Here is an 18442-nt window from a genome sequence, read left to right as displayed (position 1 = left end):
GATCAGTGGTTGACTGTTGACTGACGGCACAGACTCGTCCATCATTGGGTATGTGTGTGTGTGTGTGTGTGTGTAAGTGAGTGAGTGTGTGTGTGTGTGTGTGTGTGTGTGTGTGTGTGTGTGTGTGTGTGTGTGTGTACCTGCTGGCGGTGTTGGTGATCAGTGGTTGACTGTTGACTGACGGCACAGACTCGTCCATCAGTGGGTGTGTTTTAATGAACGACAGCACAGAGTCTGGAAACTGAACAGAGGACGAGTAGGAGGACGCCGAACCCTCACCTGCACACGATCCCGGACTGAACACACACACACACACACACACACACACACACACAAAAGGGTTAATTTACTATCATTCAGAGTTTTTGTTAAAAGTTTTGTTTTATATTTTCTGTTAGAATATACATTATAAAGTGAGGTTCTCCTGAGCACCATCTCACCGGGGTTTGGGCACGTGTTCCTCCGGCACTGACGTCCACATCGCATCACTGTTCTTCTGCTCTTTAAACTTCCCATTAAACACTCGCTCAATGTCATCCAGATAAAACCCACAGACGGCTGAACCGGGAATACTGAGACACACAGACAGAGTTAACACACACATACAGCGTTTGTCTGAGTGGGCCGCTGGTTGACTGTGTGTGTGTGTGTGTGTGTGTGTGTGTGTGTGTGTGTGTGTGTGTGTGTGTGTGTGTGCACCTGTTGATCTGTGTGGTGAAGACTCCCACCAGAGTGGGCCGCTGGTTGCCTGTGTGTGTGTGTGTGTGTGTGTGTGTGTGTGTGTGTGTGTGTGTGTGTGTGTGTGTGTGTGTGTGTGTGTGCACCTGTTGATCTCTGTGGTGAAGACTTCCACCACAGCGGGCCGCTGGTTGACTGTGTGTGAGTGTGTGTGTGTGTGTGTGTGTGTGTGATGGGTAGGTTTAGGGGTAGGGTTAGTGTAAGGGGAGAGAATATACAGTTTGTACAGTATAAAAACCATAACATCTATGGAGAGTCCCCACAAAGATAGCGAACCAGACATGTGTGTGTGTGAGTGTGTGTGTATGTGTACCTGCTACCGGTGTTGGTGATCAGTGGTTGGCTGTTGACTGACGGCACAGACTCGTCCATCAGTGTGTGTGTGTGTGTGTGTGTGTTTGTGTGCACACCTGTTGATCTGTGTGGTGAAGACTCCCACTACAGCGGGCCGCTGGTTGATCTGAAGCACGTTAGTGAGCGACTGCAGAACGTCGAAGTAGAAGAACGTCTCTCCAGGAACTGAGCAGTTCAGCCTCGCCTTCAGGAACGACGTCCAGTAGCGATCCAGCACACGCGTGGAGCCGCCGCGGTCGTTCTTACACACACGAGCCACGCGCGAATACACCACCTACAGCACGAGGAAGAGGAAGAGGAGAAGGACTTTGGCTTTGCTGCAAGTACACAGAGCACTTCAACTGTTTTATACGGTGTGCTTCTGTTTGTCTCAGACACGCATGCGTCACCTTCCCAGCAGCGCTGTGCTCCACCGCGATCTCACTGAAGAAGAAATACACATAGTTCCCGTATTCTACAGCATGCAGGAAGTGAGGCTCTGCAGACACAACACAACAAAACTCAACACAACTCAACTCAGGTGAAAATGGGGCGTCTGATTCACTCAGTTAAAGGGATAGTTCACCCAAAAATGAAAATTATCCCATGATTTACTCTCCCTCAACTCATCCTAGGTGTATATGACATTCTTCTTTCAGACGAATTGCGCTTTAGCTGCAAGTACACTTCGTATGGCCGCTTGGCCGGAAGCTAGAAATTTACTTTGTAACGTGTTAAATATGGATATTTTTCTTACACGAATGCTTGCCTTCACTTCAGAAGGCCTTTATTAACCCCCCGCACTTTAATGATGGATAGATGCACTTTAATGATGGATAGATGCACTTTTATGATGGATAGATGCACTTTAATGATGGATAGATGCACTTTTATGATGGATAGATGCACTTTAATGATGGATAGATGCACTTTAATGATGGATAGATGCACTTTAATGATGGATAGATGCACTTTAATGATGGATAGATGCACTTTTATGATGGATAGATGCACTTTAATGATGGATAGATGCACTTTTATGATGGATAGATGCACTTTAATGATGGATAGATGCACTTTTATGATGGATAGATGCACTTTTATGATGGATAGATGCACTTTTATGATGGATAGATGCACTTTTATGATGGATATATGCACTTTTATGATGGATAGATGCACTTTTATGATGGATAGATGCACTTTTATGATGGATAGATGCACTTTTATGATGGATAGATGCACTTTAATGATGGATAGATGCACTTTTATGATGGATAGATGCACTTTAATGATGGATAGATGCACTTTAATGATGGATAGATGGACTTTTATGATGGATATATGCTCTTTTATGATGGATAGATGCACTTTTATGATGGATAGATGCACTTTTATGGTGGATAGATGCACTTTTATGATGGATAGATGCACTTTTATGATGGATAGATGCACTTTAATGATGGATAGATGCACTTTTATGATGGATAGATGCACTTTAATGATGGATAGATGCACTTTTATGATGGATAGATGCACTTTAATGATGGATAGATGCACTTTTATGATGGATAGATGCACTTTAATGATGGATAGATGCACTTTAATGATGGATAGATGCACTTTAATGATGGATAGATGCACTTTTATGATGGATAGATGCACTTTTATGATGGATAGATGCACTTTTATGATGGATAGATGCACTTTAATGATGGATAGATGCACTTTTATGATGGATAGATGCACTTTAATGATGGATAGATGCACTTTTATGATGGATAGATGCACTTTAATGATGGATAGATGCACTTTAATGATGGATAGATGCACTTTAATGATGGATAGATGCACTTTTATGATGGATAGATGCACTTTAATGATGGATAGATGCACTTTAATGATGGATAGATGCACTTTTATGATGGATAGATGCACTTTAATGATGGATAGATGCACTTTTATGATGGATAGATGCACTTTAATGATGGATAGATGCACTTTAATGATGGATAGATGCACTTTTATGATGGATAGATGCACTTTAATGATGGATAGATGCACTTTTATGATGGATAGATGCACTTTAATGATGGATAGATGCACTTTTATGATGGATAGATGCACTTTTATGATGGATATATGCACTTTTATGATGGATAGATGCACTTTTATGATGGATAGATGCACTTTTATGATGGATAGATGCACTTTTATGATGGATAGATGCACTTTAATGATGGATAGATGCACTTTTATGATGGATAGATGCACTTTAATGATGGATAGATGGACTTTTATGATGGATATATGCTCTTTTATGATGGATAGATGCACTTTTATGATGGATAGATGCACTTTTATGGTGGATAGATGCACTTTTATGATGGATAGATGCACTTTTATGATGGATAGATGCACTTTAATGATGGATAGATGCACTTTTATGATGGATAGATGCACTTTAATGATGGATAGATGCACTTTTATGATGGATAGATGCACTTTAATGATGGATAGATGCACTTTTATGATGGATAGATGCACTTTAATGATGGATAGATGCACTTTTATGATGGATAGATGCACTTTAATGATGGATAGATGCACTTTAATGATGGATAGATGCACTTTTATGATGGATAGATGCACTTTTATGATGGATAGATGCACTTTTATGATGGATAGATGCACTTTAATGATGGATAGATGCACTTTTATGATGGATAGATGCACTTTAATGATGGATAGATGCACTTTTATGATGGATAGATGCACTTTAATGATGGATAGATGCACTTTAATGATGGATAGATGCACTTTAATGATGGATAGATGCACTTTTATGATGGATAGATGCACTTTAATGATGGATAGATGCACTTTAATGATGGATAGATGCACTTTTATGATGGATAGATGCACTTTAATGATGGATAGATGCACTTTAATGATGGATAGATGCACTTTTATGGTGGATAGATGCACTTTTATGATGGATAGATGCACTTTTATGATGGATAGATGCACTTTAATGATGGATAGATGCACTTTTATGATGGATAGATGCACTTTAATGATGGATAGATGCACTTTAATGATGGATAGATGCACTTTTATGGTGGATAGATGCACTTTTATGATGGATAGATGCACTTTTATGATGGATAGATGCACTTTAATGATGGATAGATGCACTTTTATGATGGATAGATGCACTTTAATGATGGATAGATGCACTTTTATGATGGATAGATGCACTTTAATGATGGATAGATGCACTTTTATGATGGATAGATGCACTTTAATGATGGATAGATGCACTTTAATGATGGATAGATGCACTTTTATGATGGATAGATGCACTTTTATGATGGACAGATGCACTTTTATGATGGATAGATGCACTTTTATGATGGATAGATGCACTTTAATGATGGATAGATGCACTTTTATGATGGATAGATGCACTTTAATGATGGATAGATGCACTTTAATGATGGATAGATGCACTTTTATGATGGATAGATGCACTTTAATGATGGATAGATGCACTTTTATGATGGATAGATGCACTTTAATGATGGATAGATGCACTTTAATGATGGATAGATGCACTTTTATGATGGATAGATGCACTTTTATGATGGATAGATGCACTTTAATGATGGATAGATGCACTTTTATGATGGATAGATGCACTTTAATGATGGATAGATGAACTTTTATGATGGATAGATGCACTTTAATGATGGATAGATGCACTTTTATGATGGATATATGCACTTTTATGATGGATAGATGCACTTTTATGATGGATAGATGCACTTTTATGATGGATAGATGCACTTTAATGATGGATAGATGCACTTTTATGATGGACAGATGCACTTTTATGATGGACAGATGCACTTTTATGATGGATAGATGCACTTTTATGATGATAGATGCACTTTAATGATGGATAGATGCACTTTAATGATGGATAGATGCACTTTTATGATGGATAGATGCACTTTTATGATGGATAGATGCACTTTAATGATGGATAGATGCACTTTTATAATGGATAGATGCACTTTAATGATGGATACATGCACTTTTATGATGGATAGATGCACTTTTATGATGGACAGATGCACTTTTATGATGGATAGATGCACTTTTATGATGGACAGATGGACTTTAATGATGGATAGATGCACTTTAATGATGGATAGATGCACTTTTATGATGGATAGATGCACTTTAATGATGGATAGATGCACTTTTATGATGGATAGATGCACTTTTATGATGGACAGATGCACTTTTATGATGGATAGATGCACTTTATGATGGATAGATGCACTTTAATGATGGATAGATGCACTTTTATGATGGATAGATGCACTTTAATGATGGATAGATGCACTTTTATGATGGATAGATGCACTTTTATGATGTACAGATGCACTTTAATGATGGATAGATGCACTTTAATGATGGATAGATGCACTTTAATGATGGATAGATGCACTTTAATGATGGACAGATGCACTTTTATGATGGACAGATGCACTTTTATGATGGATAGATGCACTTTTATGATGGACAGATGCACTTTTATGATGGACAGATGCACTTTTATGATGGACAGATGCACTTTTATGATGGATAGATGCACTTTTATGGACTTCAAAACAGAAACAGTCATTCTTTTCTGAAAGAAGAATGTCATATACACCTAGGATGAGTTGAGTAGGGCTGGGTATTGTTAGGAATTTCACAATTCCATTCGATTTCGATTCTTGAGGCTTCGATTCGATTAGATTTCGATTTGATTCAATATTGATTTATTAGCTTCGATATCGATTCAATAATTAGTAAATACACAAGTAATTAAGTACCTGAGTATATTTTTAAATAATGTGTGCAGTATTACCAATGTTTAAGAACAAATTTACCCCAGCATGTTTCCTGTCATGGTTTATTTAGCAGAACAAACTGTACAATATTGTACATGTGTTGAATACAAACCACAACTGTAACAAACAGGTGCTTTATTAACACCTCTAAAGTGCATGTAACTGTAAGTAGTAATTCAGTAAGATTCAGAAAGTATATTTCTTTCTTCCTATACATTAAAGTTATAAACGAAATGTAAACAGAAGCACAAAATGTGCATACTCATAAAACAAATGCGCATCGTGAGGCACACGCACATTTGCACAAACACGCAAGGACTCTCGCTCTCTTCCTCTCTGTCGTGCGCGCGCTACGCGGTTTGGAGCTCGCAAGCTCTAGATTCCGGAAGATTTGAACTAATTGGCGGACATCAGGGAGCCGCTATCAATATGCGGGAGACTCCCGGAGACTTATTGTTGTTCTTATTATCATTTAGGGGGGCTTAGGAACATTTTGGGGTAGCTTCAGCCCCCCTAAAATAGGCCTAGCGACGTCCCTGGTTGGTGGTGCAGGCTTGAACGGAGTGCAGCTGCTGTCCGTCATCTTGCTGTTTTGGTAAAGCGCGTCTTGTACAACGCTGAACGCTCTCACTAGAGTGTTGCCCACAGTGCCGCCACTGGCCGGTGGGCTGAATCGATTCATAGGTTTTGATGAATCGATATTGAATTGAGAAACAAATAATTGCAATGCATTGATGAATTTTTACCCAGCCCTAGAGTTGAGGGAGAGTAAATCATGGGATCATTTTTGGGTGAACTATCCCTTTAACCAGCAGCCCAGTCTCCTCAACAACACACATGATCTGAGGAATCGTTCATGATCATATAAACGTCTTGATGAAGTTAAAGCGGCACCTCTGAGCCATTTGGAGTCGTATTTGACGGTGCGCAGGACGGGCCGGCCCTCTCCTCCCAAACTCCTGTAGATCACCGCATCACTCGCCTGGAAGTCCGTCACTGTGGCCGAATAGAAATGACCGCCTGAAATACAAACGTACATGAAGTGAAGTGACTCAAACTCTGGTCTCTGCTAAACATGTCCATAAAATTGCTATTTAATGTAAAATAAACTGTTTTAATAAATGCCTTTCATATTATTAATGTTTTTAATTATTAATGTATTACTGTTTTAATGTTTTATTTAAATTGTAAAAAAATAAACAAACCAATAAAGAAATATATTACTATTCAATGTAAAATAATAATTTTGTTAAATGTATTTTATTATAATAGTATTAATCATCAATGAACTGTTTTTAATGTATTATTTAAATTGTAAAAAAAATTATAAAAAAATATAACTATTTAAATGTAAAATAAAATGTTTTATTAAATGCATTTAATTTTATTATTATTTTAAAGAAATTGTAATTACTAATATTTCTGGCTGTTATAATTTCCTTGCTTCCAGATGTTAAAACAGAGAGATTTAGCATTTCCTGTGAATCAAGCTAATTAATAACAAGCTTTATTAAATTTAAGGAATTCATGTGGGTCATAGTTCTATGGTCAGTAAATATGGGAATCGCATCCCTGCAATCCTCAATCATTATTAAAATCCTTCATATTTTGGGTCGAGCCCTTACACACGCATACAGAAACTGTGGAGCTTTGGAAAAACCCAAATGCTTTGGAAGCCTGTATTGCTGAGCACGTGTGTGTGTGTGTGTGTGTGTGTGTGTGTGTGTGTGTGTGTGTGTGTGTTTCAGCAGCTCACCTGCAAACACTCCTACGTTGGACTGGCGAGACTCAAATGGACATCTGGCCTGACCCAACAGATCCTGCCCGACCTGCTCCAGCGAACTCAGCTGATCATAAACAACACAACAACGGGGCAGCGATTAAACATGCGTCCATGTGATGGCGCTGATTGACAGATGACATCAGTGGACTCACTCTGTAGTTTCGGCAGGCGGGGTTCAACGCGTTGGTTCCGCAGGCAAACAGAGTCTCATCGTTACGAGGCACAAGAACTTTGATATAATTATAACATTCATCCTGAAAGCAAACAGAAGATGAATGAGTGAAAGACAAACACACACAATCCCATCATCAGTTTCTCGGAGTGGAAAACATCTGTTAAGTGTCTCTGAATGTTTGTGGTCCAGCACAGAGTAAATTCAGTGGCTCTTCTGAGTGTGTGACACTTTCCCACAGAAACACATCTTTACTCCAGCTGTGTGTCGCTCCACTCTTCCTCTGATCTTAGATCTGCTGTAATGAGACACTCACACTGTTTCTGCCTCTCACGGTGCACTTCGACACGTCTGTGGATCTCCACGTCAGGATCTGAAACAACAGACTTCTGTAAGACCTCACGTATGACGGTTACACCTGCGTGTGTGCGTGTGTGTGTGTGTGTGTGTGTGTGTGAGTGAATGTGCACGTGTGCTTGTGACTGTGCTCCTGTGTTAGTGAGTGTGTGGGTGTGTGTGTGACAGTGTGTGTGTGAGTGTGTGTCTGTCTGTTAGTGTGTGTATGTGTGTGTGTCTGTTAGTGTGTGTGTGTGTTTACCTGTTGTGGGATGATTTTATCCACTGACGCAGTGAGATTAACAACAAATACATGGTCTCTAAACAGGAGGAAAACACAAGAAAACATCATTCTGTGTATTCATGATTTCTCAAGCTTTTTTCAGTGAAATTATACATTTAACAAAATATACCAATGACTGATAGAATCACATTTCTTCAAAATTCACCAATGATGTGAAAATGGTGATTTGACTTCATCATTACTGCACTTAAGTATTATTTTGAGGGATTTGTACTTCACAGTGTAATTTAAATGGAATAACTTGTACTTTTACATTTCCAAAGAAAATAAAGAATACTTTTTACTCCTTACAATTTTATTTTGACTTGAAAGGTATTTGTAAAATACCGTTTTAACATCAAAGCATAACTTTTATGAGTGATATGCTCATGTAGAAGACAATATGGCCAGGAGTAACAGTGAACTACAGTTTTAAACATCAAAAAACAATTGCTATTTTAATACAACTCATTGTACTTAATAAACTCATTGTAAATATAAATTGATGTTCTTATCACAGAGTAGATCAGATACTCTCATTATATACTCTCATTATATTTATGTAAATAAATATTAAATTGATTAACAATTAGGGCTGTAAATTAATGACACTATATGCTGATTATTCTAATTAATAGTACATCAATATTTGCAGAGAAAAATAACTAAATACTTCGGTAAAATTTCAAGCTTTTTTTACTTTCAAGCATGTTTTGACAAGATACTTGGATTTTAATTGAGTAAATTTTTACACTATATCTAAACATTCACGTAAGTAAAATTGGAGTAGTGTTTTTGTGCACAGATTTGTCTTCAGTAATGAAAGACCTGGCAGCGATGTACAGCATATGCTGGATCCTGATCATCCGCTGATAGTCCAGCCCGAGGCGCTCAGAGTTATTGTGTGACATCAGACCCTGGAAACTGGGATACAGCACTGAGTCTGTGGAGCACAGGAACACTTCAGTCAGTCAACACTCAAACCAGCAGAACACACACCGTTTCTGTGAGGCTTTCAAGCTCACTAATGCTGTTGGGTGTTTGTGTGTGGTTGACTTTACTTCATGTTGATTTTTCATGTCACAATTAAATGTTAACAATGTTATTCAGCTGAATAAAGTCGCTATATCAGTTGTATTACAGTAAAATTTTGGGTGAAAGAAAGAATACTGTTCCATTTGTCGGAATCAGCTCAGTAAATTTATGAAATATGCCATTAATTGCTATCAAAAGCCAATAAGTTAGAAGAATTATGAGCAAAAAAAGAGACATATTCTGCTTCAGACAAACTATTTGTAATAAGTTACAACAAATCAGAATTTTTGAAGGATGGCCATTAAAAATTAGCCTGGTTAAAACCAGACCATTCTCAGTTGTAACTGAGTTAGGGTCTGGCAAAGCTCCATAGACAAATCATTTCCAGAGGGGCGTCACCAACGGACCCACTCAAATGCCTCTTGGCGCAACTGGATAGACCTAAAACCAATCAGAGCGATGAAGGACATGACGTATGCAGAGCGACGGAGAAACATCTGAGACTCGGACAGCAAGTCTGTTTGTGATTAACGTTTTAACGAAAATGATAAGTTTAAATCACTTGACACAGACGCGATAGCTGATTCGAACGCTGAGTGATGTTCCACGGCGGCATCCATCTTTGTAACGTACAAAATCTGCTTCACCGTCGCTGCTCTGTCGTCATCGTGTAAAGCCCGCCCCAACGTTTCTGATTGGTGCCGCGATTTCGACGGATTGGAAATGGGTTGCAATGAGCTCTTTGCCAAACCTACTTTCAGAGCAAATCTAAATTTGCCGGAAGTTGTCTGGGTTTTCCCAGGCTAATTAAAAATGTTAGCAGAGCAAACAAAAATTCCGTTTAAATAGAGATCATGTGACTCACCTTCCAGTCCCACCACACTGATTGGCTGCAGATCCCTGGGGAAGGGCGTGGCAGTGATGAGTGGGAGGAGCCAGGCTAAAGAGACCATCGTCATGACGACAGAGTGACAGCATGTCCTGTCAGTCATCTGAGAGTGAGGAATGAGGAAACCATTAGAAAAACACAAAGACAATAAATAGATGACTTTCAAATGCAGACATAAACATACAGCACATAAATACTCTAGAGTTACTTCTCTTAAAGCACATGACACTAAATCACTAAATGACGTTAAAATAATCATTACTGATGTGCCGAGTCACATTCTTGTTCATTACTTTTACATTTTTTCACAATACATTTTAATGTGAGAATGACTTTAGGTCTGGTGTAAGGTAACATACTATAGTGTTTTTAGTTTAAAGCAATTTATGTATTCATTTATTTATATTATGTTTTCAAAACCAGTTTTTAATGAACAATTTCATACTGTTTTTAGACAATTTAAGGCCAATCTACATTTTTATGTAACTGACTTGAAATGTGCATCACACTGCAAGAACACAATAGATTTCAACAGTCAAAAATCACATCAAAAACACAAATACGGACAGTAAAAATGATCTAATAAACATGTATTTTTGAGCTCTGTTTAGCCTCAAATTGGACTGTAATTCTGGGATCAGCTTGTTTTTCTTCTGGTATGTATGTTTGAGATTAAGGTCAGACAAACATTAGTGTTTAAGGTCAGCGTTAACGTGAGCTGCTGTATTTATCTACACTAATGTGTGCTGCGATACACAAGACAATCCAGCAGGATTAAACACATCACTCATAAACCTTTACATTTGAATTTTTTTACTATTTAAATTCTTTTTATAACAGTATTCACTGTAATCCTCCTTTTGATTCTGAACTGAACTCAAGTGGCACTGAGAGTCAGGTACGAGAGACACATAGATGACTGGATTGGGGAAGTTGAGATGAAACGCTGATGGGCTGGGTCTGTGGTGCAGGCAGGGCTGGACTGGTAATCTGGCATACCGGGCAAATGCCTGGTGGGCCGACGTGCTTTTTGGGCCGAAAAATCTCATATTTTTTTTAATTTATTTTTTTACGGCCCATAAAACTCGTACATCGGCAGCCCATTCGTTTTGTTTTGTTTAATTGACGGCGCTGGGTTAGTGCCGATGTAATGCATTGGTCCAAAAAAAAAAAAATCATATTTTTTTCCAATGACAGACCGGCCCATGAAACACGTAGATCAGCGGCCCATTGGTGGTTTTCTTGATTGACACTGGGCTGGCCCAATCACATCTTGAAACACCTCCCCCTTTGTGCTTTGAGTGAGCGTGCAGTGTCAAGTGTGTATCTGTCTATAGTCTGAGAGATGGAGAAGAAACGCAAGGAATGTGCAGAGAAATAGCGTGAAAAATAGATATAGGCCCTTCAAGCAGACGCTGTAAAATGTGTCAAAGTATATGTGTTTTCTGCAGCAGCAGGACCTTCATCAGCTCCAGTGGCGGATGAGGAGGATAGTGAGGAGGATCAGGAGAGAGATGAGAAAGTGTAGAGTCTGTGGTAAGCAGAACTACTTTTTAAAACACTTTGGCTATGAGTGTAGGAACCCATTACCTAGTTACGCATTATTTCCACATCTGCATTGTTGACGATTACAGCAATTTACTAGAAGTTTAATGAGACGCGTTTGTATCCATGTTTTCCGCCAAAATAAAAGCTTGATGCAGTTTCCGTCAAAATAAAAGATCATGTGCTTATCTCTTTCAAGTTTATAAATTAGTACAAAACTAATTATGAAAGTTTTCTTTATTTTTCAGTGCATTTGTTTTACAATATATGGCTATCAGGCTACTGTCTTGAGATTAATATTATAACTATTATTATGTAGTAGTGTAATATAGACAGACACTGTTACTAAAAGAGGTTTGTTTTTTTTCTTTGTTTAATTTGCACACTAAAAATGGGTTGGAGTTTTTAATTTTTAACTCTCAAAGTGCACCAGATTGATGAATTTAACATTAAAATGCACACAATTTTCTTAGGGGGGGCATGCCCCCAAACCCCCCTAGAGGGACAGAGGGCCACCCACCACAGTTTTACCAAAGATCCTGTGGGAAACACTGGTATTGCTATGCCAATGCAGCTTATAGCATGTTTATCGATGCATCACTGCGGAGTATGTTAAAAAAATAATAATAATAATCACTGCGGAGTATAGTTCAATTGTATTAATAAATTACAATTTTGTACTTATTTCATCTGTTAACTCTCACTCGTTCCTACTCACTCATTACATGCCATTAGTGGTTTTAATGAATAGGAGTTGAACATATTCAAGGGCGTGCAAAGATGGGTGGTGTTTATGATCATATGTAGTGGGCCAGTCTGTGCCAAAATGCCAGGGCTGATTTTCTGTCCCAGTCCAGCCCTGGGTGCAGGAGTGAGTTTGTGGGATTAAACTCCAGGTTCTGGATCCACTCCATTCCTACAGCTTCAGAACAAATGGGTTTTTGGGGTTTGGCTGATGGGTTTGTGAACCCGATGTTACCCGTGAGTCCTAGAGCTCCTCCTGTACGATTGTAGGGGGAAAATCGTGTCCATCGGAGACGCCCGGTAGAGGTTTTACGTGCGTGGACAGAACACCACACACACAGTGTGATCACCATGGGAAAATCTCACAGTATAACAAGGAGCTGTGAAAAATATGATACACTGATGTTTTGCCAGATGAGAAGTTTATTTATGTATCTTTTTACTCTATTAATTATTTTTAGAATTGTATCATCTTTATATCTCTTTTAATACCTTTTATAACTGTTTTAATTTTCCTTGCTTTTATTGGACATTTTGGAAGATTGCCTATGTAAAGCACTTTGAATTACCACAGTGTTTGAAATGTGCTATATAAATAAATTTGCCTTTAAAGTTCCTGGTTATCATCTACCTGAAGTTTAAAAGATGTTAATTCTCACAAGAATTAATGTTAAGTAATATTATTGATTTGACTGCACTGACACTATTGGATGTAATTGAGCTGAATAAAGCGCAACAGTCGGTTCCGGAAGTAAAATCTCCATTCATTTCCTCCATAGGGAAATTGATTTTTAAAGTCGTCATGAAACGGCTTCTGAAATTAGAAGAAAATGTAGGACGGGGCTTGATTTCGTCCTTCGGGAATAGCTTGTTTTCACATGACGTCACGTCACTGCGTTGCCATGGCGATACATACAGATGGAGGGCAGGAAGTGATTTTCTATATTTAGGAATCACTATAACAAACTCAAAATGCCTATGTTTTGCGTCGTTTATGGTTGCTCAAATCGATCAAACCACGAGGAGTTTTTATCGTGTGCCAAAATTTGTTGTTCATAAGGGGGGAAAATATAAGAAATGGACAGAAAAACATCGGAAAAATTGCCTTGCAAACCTACGTCTGCGGTCGGGAGGAGCCGAATGGGAAAATGCCCGTGTGTGTCAGTGATCACTTCGTCAAAGCTGAGTTAATATGTGTCTGTTTGTGTAACGTACCAGTTTTTGAACTTTGTAAAGTCAAAGTATGTCTGTGAGACGAGGTAGTTTCTGATATCTACCGCCTCAATGGCAGGCAAATCTTTCAATTCAGTTGAAAATCGGTCCTCTTCATAACGTATGGATCACGTCCAACATATGTTTAGATTTTTTGTTTATATATTTCTCTTGTAATAGCGTCTAAAGTAGTACAGTACGGACTTTCCTCCATCTCGTCCATTGCGTTCTTCACTTCCTGCCCTCCATCTGAATTTCGCGCGTCAACACAGTCACGTGACTGCAAACAACCTATTGATTGGATCGTTGGAGGTTGGGCGTTGCTAACAAAATGGAGGCAGATTTGAAAGCCAGTTTACAGTCAGTTGTGGAGGATTTCTCTCCACCGGACTCACCACCGTTACCCTCCCATGAAGCATTTTCAAGAGCATCTCGACGTGTCCAAATGGTAGGCTAACTCTTCTTTTCTAAATCTAGTTATTTACCTTGACTGTCATACCAATAACCGAGCCAGCAGGCACGCAGACTAGGTTGTTTAGGGATAGGAAAGAGGACGTGAGGAGCGCAACCAAGGCTGTGATCAGTGACACTGACAGGTTTCTGAGAGGCGGGCCAGAAAAGAGACAGACCACATTATAGCCACGCCCTCTAGTAATAGATTTTGACTGGAAGAGAAGAGAAGTTGTTTCGAGGGGGGAGGGAAGGGTAACGTATTTGATTAAAGATTATAAGGGTACATGAATTGTAAAAAAATAATGAAGTGCACAAAAAAAAAATCATTTATAATAAACACTACAATATTACATATAAAAATACGAATGGTAAAATTTGATTTCATGACGACTTTAACAATAACTCATAAACTGTTATAACGAAGTTGTTAATCGATGCTATTTGCTTCTGCTGAAGGTGTCAGCATGAATTATTTCAACTTAGTTGGAGAAAAACTACATTACCCATGATGCTGTACAGAAATGTCCACCAATCAGAGTCGAGACAAGCAGAACGGCCAATATATCTCATTAGCTCCGCCCACTCCCATGAAGCACTGCGAATGACTAAATCAAGTCACCTTAAATATTTGAATATATATATGCATATTTTGCATTAAACTTCAAATTTTACTTAACATTTTTAAAATGAGCAGTTTTATAGTTATCGTTTTTAATTCAATTATGCTGTTTGCAAAATATCTAATATTTTGTGATTTTCAAATAGATATCTTGCTCACAAAATACCATTTAATGTTATGATTCTCTTTGTAACTGATTGGCTTATAACACTTTAACAAAAAACATTTTCGTAGAAATTAATGGACAAAAATACTTCAGGAACCAGCACCTCTGAAAAAGTGGGCGGGATATACAACTAAAATATATATCGGTATCCTCGATGAACTATGATCCCATAACAATCCGTGACAATGTTTAAAACCGGATCCACCCTGAGGCTAATCTGCAGAAGCTTTGAGTGTCAGTGGGAGACACTTTAGCTAATTAATGGCTAATCACAGCTAATCTTCCATTAGTCAGATCAACCGGGTCACACGAGTCGGGGGTGTAATCTGCAGCTTTTTATGTACAGGCTTATTCAGTTATAAACTTTTATACACTAGAAGTTAAAGCGCTTGGTTTTCTGAATTCTCCTTTAATTAAATTGCTTTACAGGCCTGTAATTAACAGTAACATTCAGGCTCATTAATCAGCGCAGAGAGCCAATTATGCAGATTACTAAATACAAGATATCAAAGCAAGTGTCATTATTGTAGAGCGATAACACACACACACACTTCACAACCACTGAACCACCTCAGTATTTATTCCCTGTGTGTGTTCAAACTTGAACAGTTGTTTTCAGCCACTCACAGCTAAACACAGACACAACCAGATCAACACGATCAAAAACACCACAACACACACACCAGAGACACACACACACACACACACACACACACCACAGAGACAGTCAGAGCGCCAATGAACACACAGACACGAGAAAACATCTTTACAAAAGCAGTGCTTGCAAAACAGAGCAAGAGCTTGCCTATAAAAAGCATTTTACACACATTTTTTACATTTTCTTTACCATGTCTACCATCACATGCTCGACTGCAAAATGTTATAGTCTCATAAAATCCACATGTGATTTCTTTGGGTTCGTGTGTCGCTCATTCTTCTCTGCAAGATTTGCATCAGGTTGGATGGGAACGTTTGATAAACGAGTGTTTGTGAGTTCCTCTACAGACGCACGACTGCAGGACATCAGCCTCTCGGACTGTAAGATATTACAGGCTAAAGGCCAGGGATGATAACATTATAGTTCTATAATCGTTCTGAATATAAAAGAATAGCAGAGTCCACAGCACAACTATAACTCAGGGTCTGTTTACACCTGATCTTCATGTGTTTCTGTGACGGGACAGCGCTCCGATCGGGAAGATCAGGTGTAAACGCCCTCCGAAGCGGGATTAAATCCGGTCGCTCAAACCACATCAGGAGTTCTGAGAAGAAACTGGACGAGTGTAAACGCATCTGGTTGCTGAAACCACATTTTACTCCCAACAATGCTAAAAAATAAACATGTGAGAGCGTGTTATAGGCTATATGTCATGTCATAGTCAGATATGACGGCACTATTGCAGCATCGCCACAGACGAGCATCTCTTCATCAAGCCAACGCGCAAACTATCGCAAACCAAAGTGGCAGTAAGTCGCAGACGCTAACACACAATCAGCTTCATTAAAACGTGAACTCCATTAAATCTGCATATAGCGCGGGAATAGAAGATCGGATTTATATCCGTTTTGAGAACACACATTTATGTAAATGAATGGTTTTGATGAATCAGATATCTCTCCGATCTGAGAAACACATGAAGTGTCCAGGTGTAACAGCCTCTATAACAGCACAGGGAAAATATCCTTGGAATCACTTTCAACAATTTTTTCCAGCTGATGAACGATAAAAATAATGACAGCCAATCAGAATCCACATAATATCCACGCATTTAAAGCGACAGACGACAAAACTGCAGTGCTTATAATAAACAGAGCCATATCATCCGCTGGTGTGGGCGCTAATATAGTTATTGTTCTTGTTGTGAACTGGTCTTATGTTCTGCTAGCTTTCAGGTCGCTGTCGGAAGATGCTAAAAAATAAACGTGTGAGAGCGTGTTATAGGCTATATGTCATGTTATAGCCAGATATTACGGCACTATTGCGAAAACTACTCAAAAGTCTCAGTATTCCTGCAACTGACCACATGCTTTCCTCCAGTAATGTGTGTGTGAGTTACGCAGAGCCGGACACACATCATCATAAGAAGCAGAAGTCCAGTCTATATCATTACAGTTTGCATTCAAAACACTGCTTTCAAAACACACACACAATCAGTTCTTGCATTCCCTGCAAACATGATGTCCGGCATCTCGTATTTTTATATAATGGGATGTACATTTTAAAACAATAACTTTTGAGACTGAGACAGCAAAATGCAAATGAAGAACTCCAAATATGAATAAAATATGTGAGTATTGATATTTCCTCCACTGTATTTTAATAATTTTAGACTATGTTTAGAATTAATTTAATTCACAGTAAATGCATTATTAATATTATTCATAATAATAATGCTTATGGAAAATACTAAGGCTGGGAATCTTTAGGCACTGTACGATCCCATTCTAAAACGATTCTTGATCTACATTTTTTAAAAATAATTGAGTTTACCAATATTGAATAGCCTATCTAATTTATCTGTGCATTTTTATTACATTACTTGTATTATTAATTTGTAAGTATTTCAAAAATTACTTATAATTATATAACAAAACAATGGTAAGTTAAGAATTATTACTAAATATAGCTTCGAATATATAAAATATAAAGAATCACATTACAAGTGTGAAACACAAAGTGCTTTGAAAGTTTTCCAGACAATCACATTGAGGGATTTTTCTCTTTATCAATTCATAAGTATCATTAAAAAGAGAATCACGAATCATCAGAGAATAGTTGTTTCACACATTCCTTAAAAATACAGATTCTTTATTAAAAACTTCACTTTGAGGATCATGTAATAATTCAGACATTCGTTTTGACTTTAAATTGAGTTAAATAATAAACAGACAGTGTGTCCAGTGCACAACTACACACTTCTGCTCTTAAAGCAACAGATGAACAGCGCTTGTTGTGGTGTTTAGAGACGCTAGAACACACATCCACACACTCTCGAGTTATGAGAGATTGTACAGGACTCTGAGATATAGTAAACACTTTGGGAATGTTCTTCTGTCCTGCTATTTTCCAGGAACACTTCAGTCGGTGCGGCTGGAAATGTTCTATGGTTTGTAGTGTTTCCTGATCCTCTAAGTGAGAACTAATGAAGGTGACGCTGCTTGTGCGCTTTAGTCTGTTCATGTTTTACTGTAATTAAAGAAGCGTATAGAGCGTGGCGCTACTAACA

General features: G+C 38.3%; 1 protein-coding gene across 2 annotated transcripts in view; it reads right to left on the bottom strand.

The window, feature by feature from the left end:
• Positions 1–18442, bottom strand: part of sema6ca (sema domain, transmembrane domain (TM), and cytoplasmic domain, (semaphorin) 6Ca) — a 29456-nt gene that overhangs the window by 6279 nt on the left and 4735 nt on the right. For both annotated transcript variants that reach the window (XM_077230170.1, XM_077230171.1), the window contains exons 2-12: positions 10453–10579; positions 9381–9495; positions 8532–8589; positions 8250–8306; positions 7914–8015; positions 7735–7825; positions 6873–6998; positions 1482–1570; positions 1149–1366; positions 441–572; positions 141–296 (exon numbers count right to left, since the gene is read on the bottom strand). In XM_077230170.1, the coding sequence (XP_077086285.1) occupies positions 141–296; positions 441–572; positions 1149–1366; positions 1482–1570; positions 6873–6998; positions 7735–7825; positions 7914–8015; positions 8250–8306; positions 8532–8589; positions 9381–9495; positions 10453–10579 (1271 nt within the window). The remainder of the gene's footprint in view (positions 1–140; positions 297–440; positions 573–1148; positions 1367–1481; positions 1571–6872; positions 6999–7734; positions 7826–7913; positions 8016–8249; positions 8307–8531; positions 8590–9380; positions 9496–10452; positions 10580–18442) is intronic.

The sequence above is a fragment of the Siphateles boraxobius genome, unplaced genomic scaffold (genome assembly GCF_051911475.1).
Source record: "Siphateles boraxobius isolate OS27281-9 unplaced genomic scaffold, OSU_SipBor_1 14, whole genome shotgun sequence".
NCBI classification, from domain to species: Eukaryota; Metazoa; Chordata; class Actinopteri; order Cypriniformes; family Leuciscidae; genus Siphateles; species Siphateles boraxobius.
Note: the sequence above shows the minus strand (reverse complement) of the source record. Positions and strands in the feature narration are given on the sequence as shown.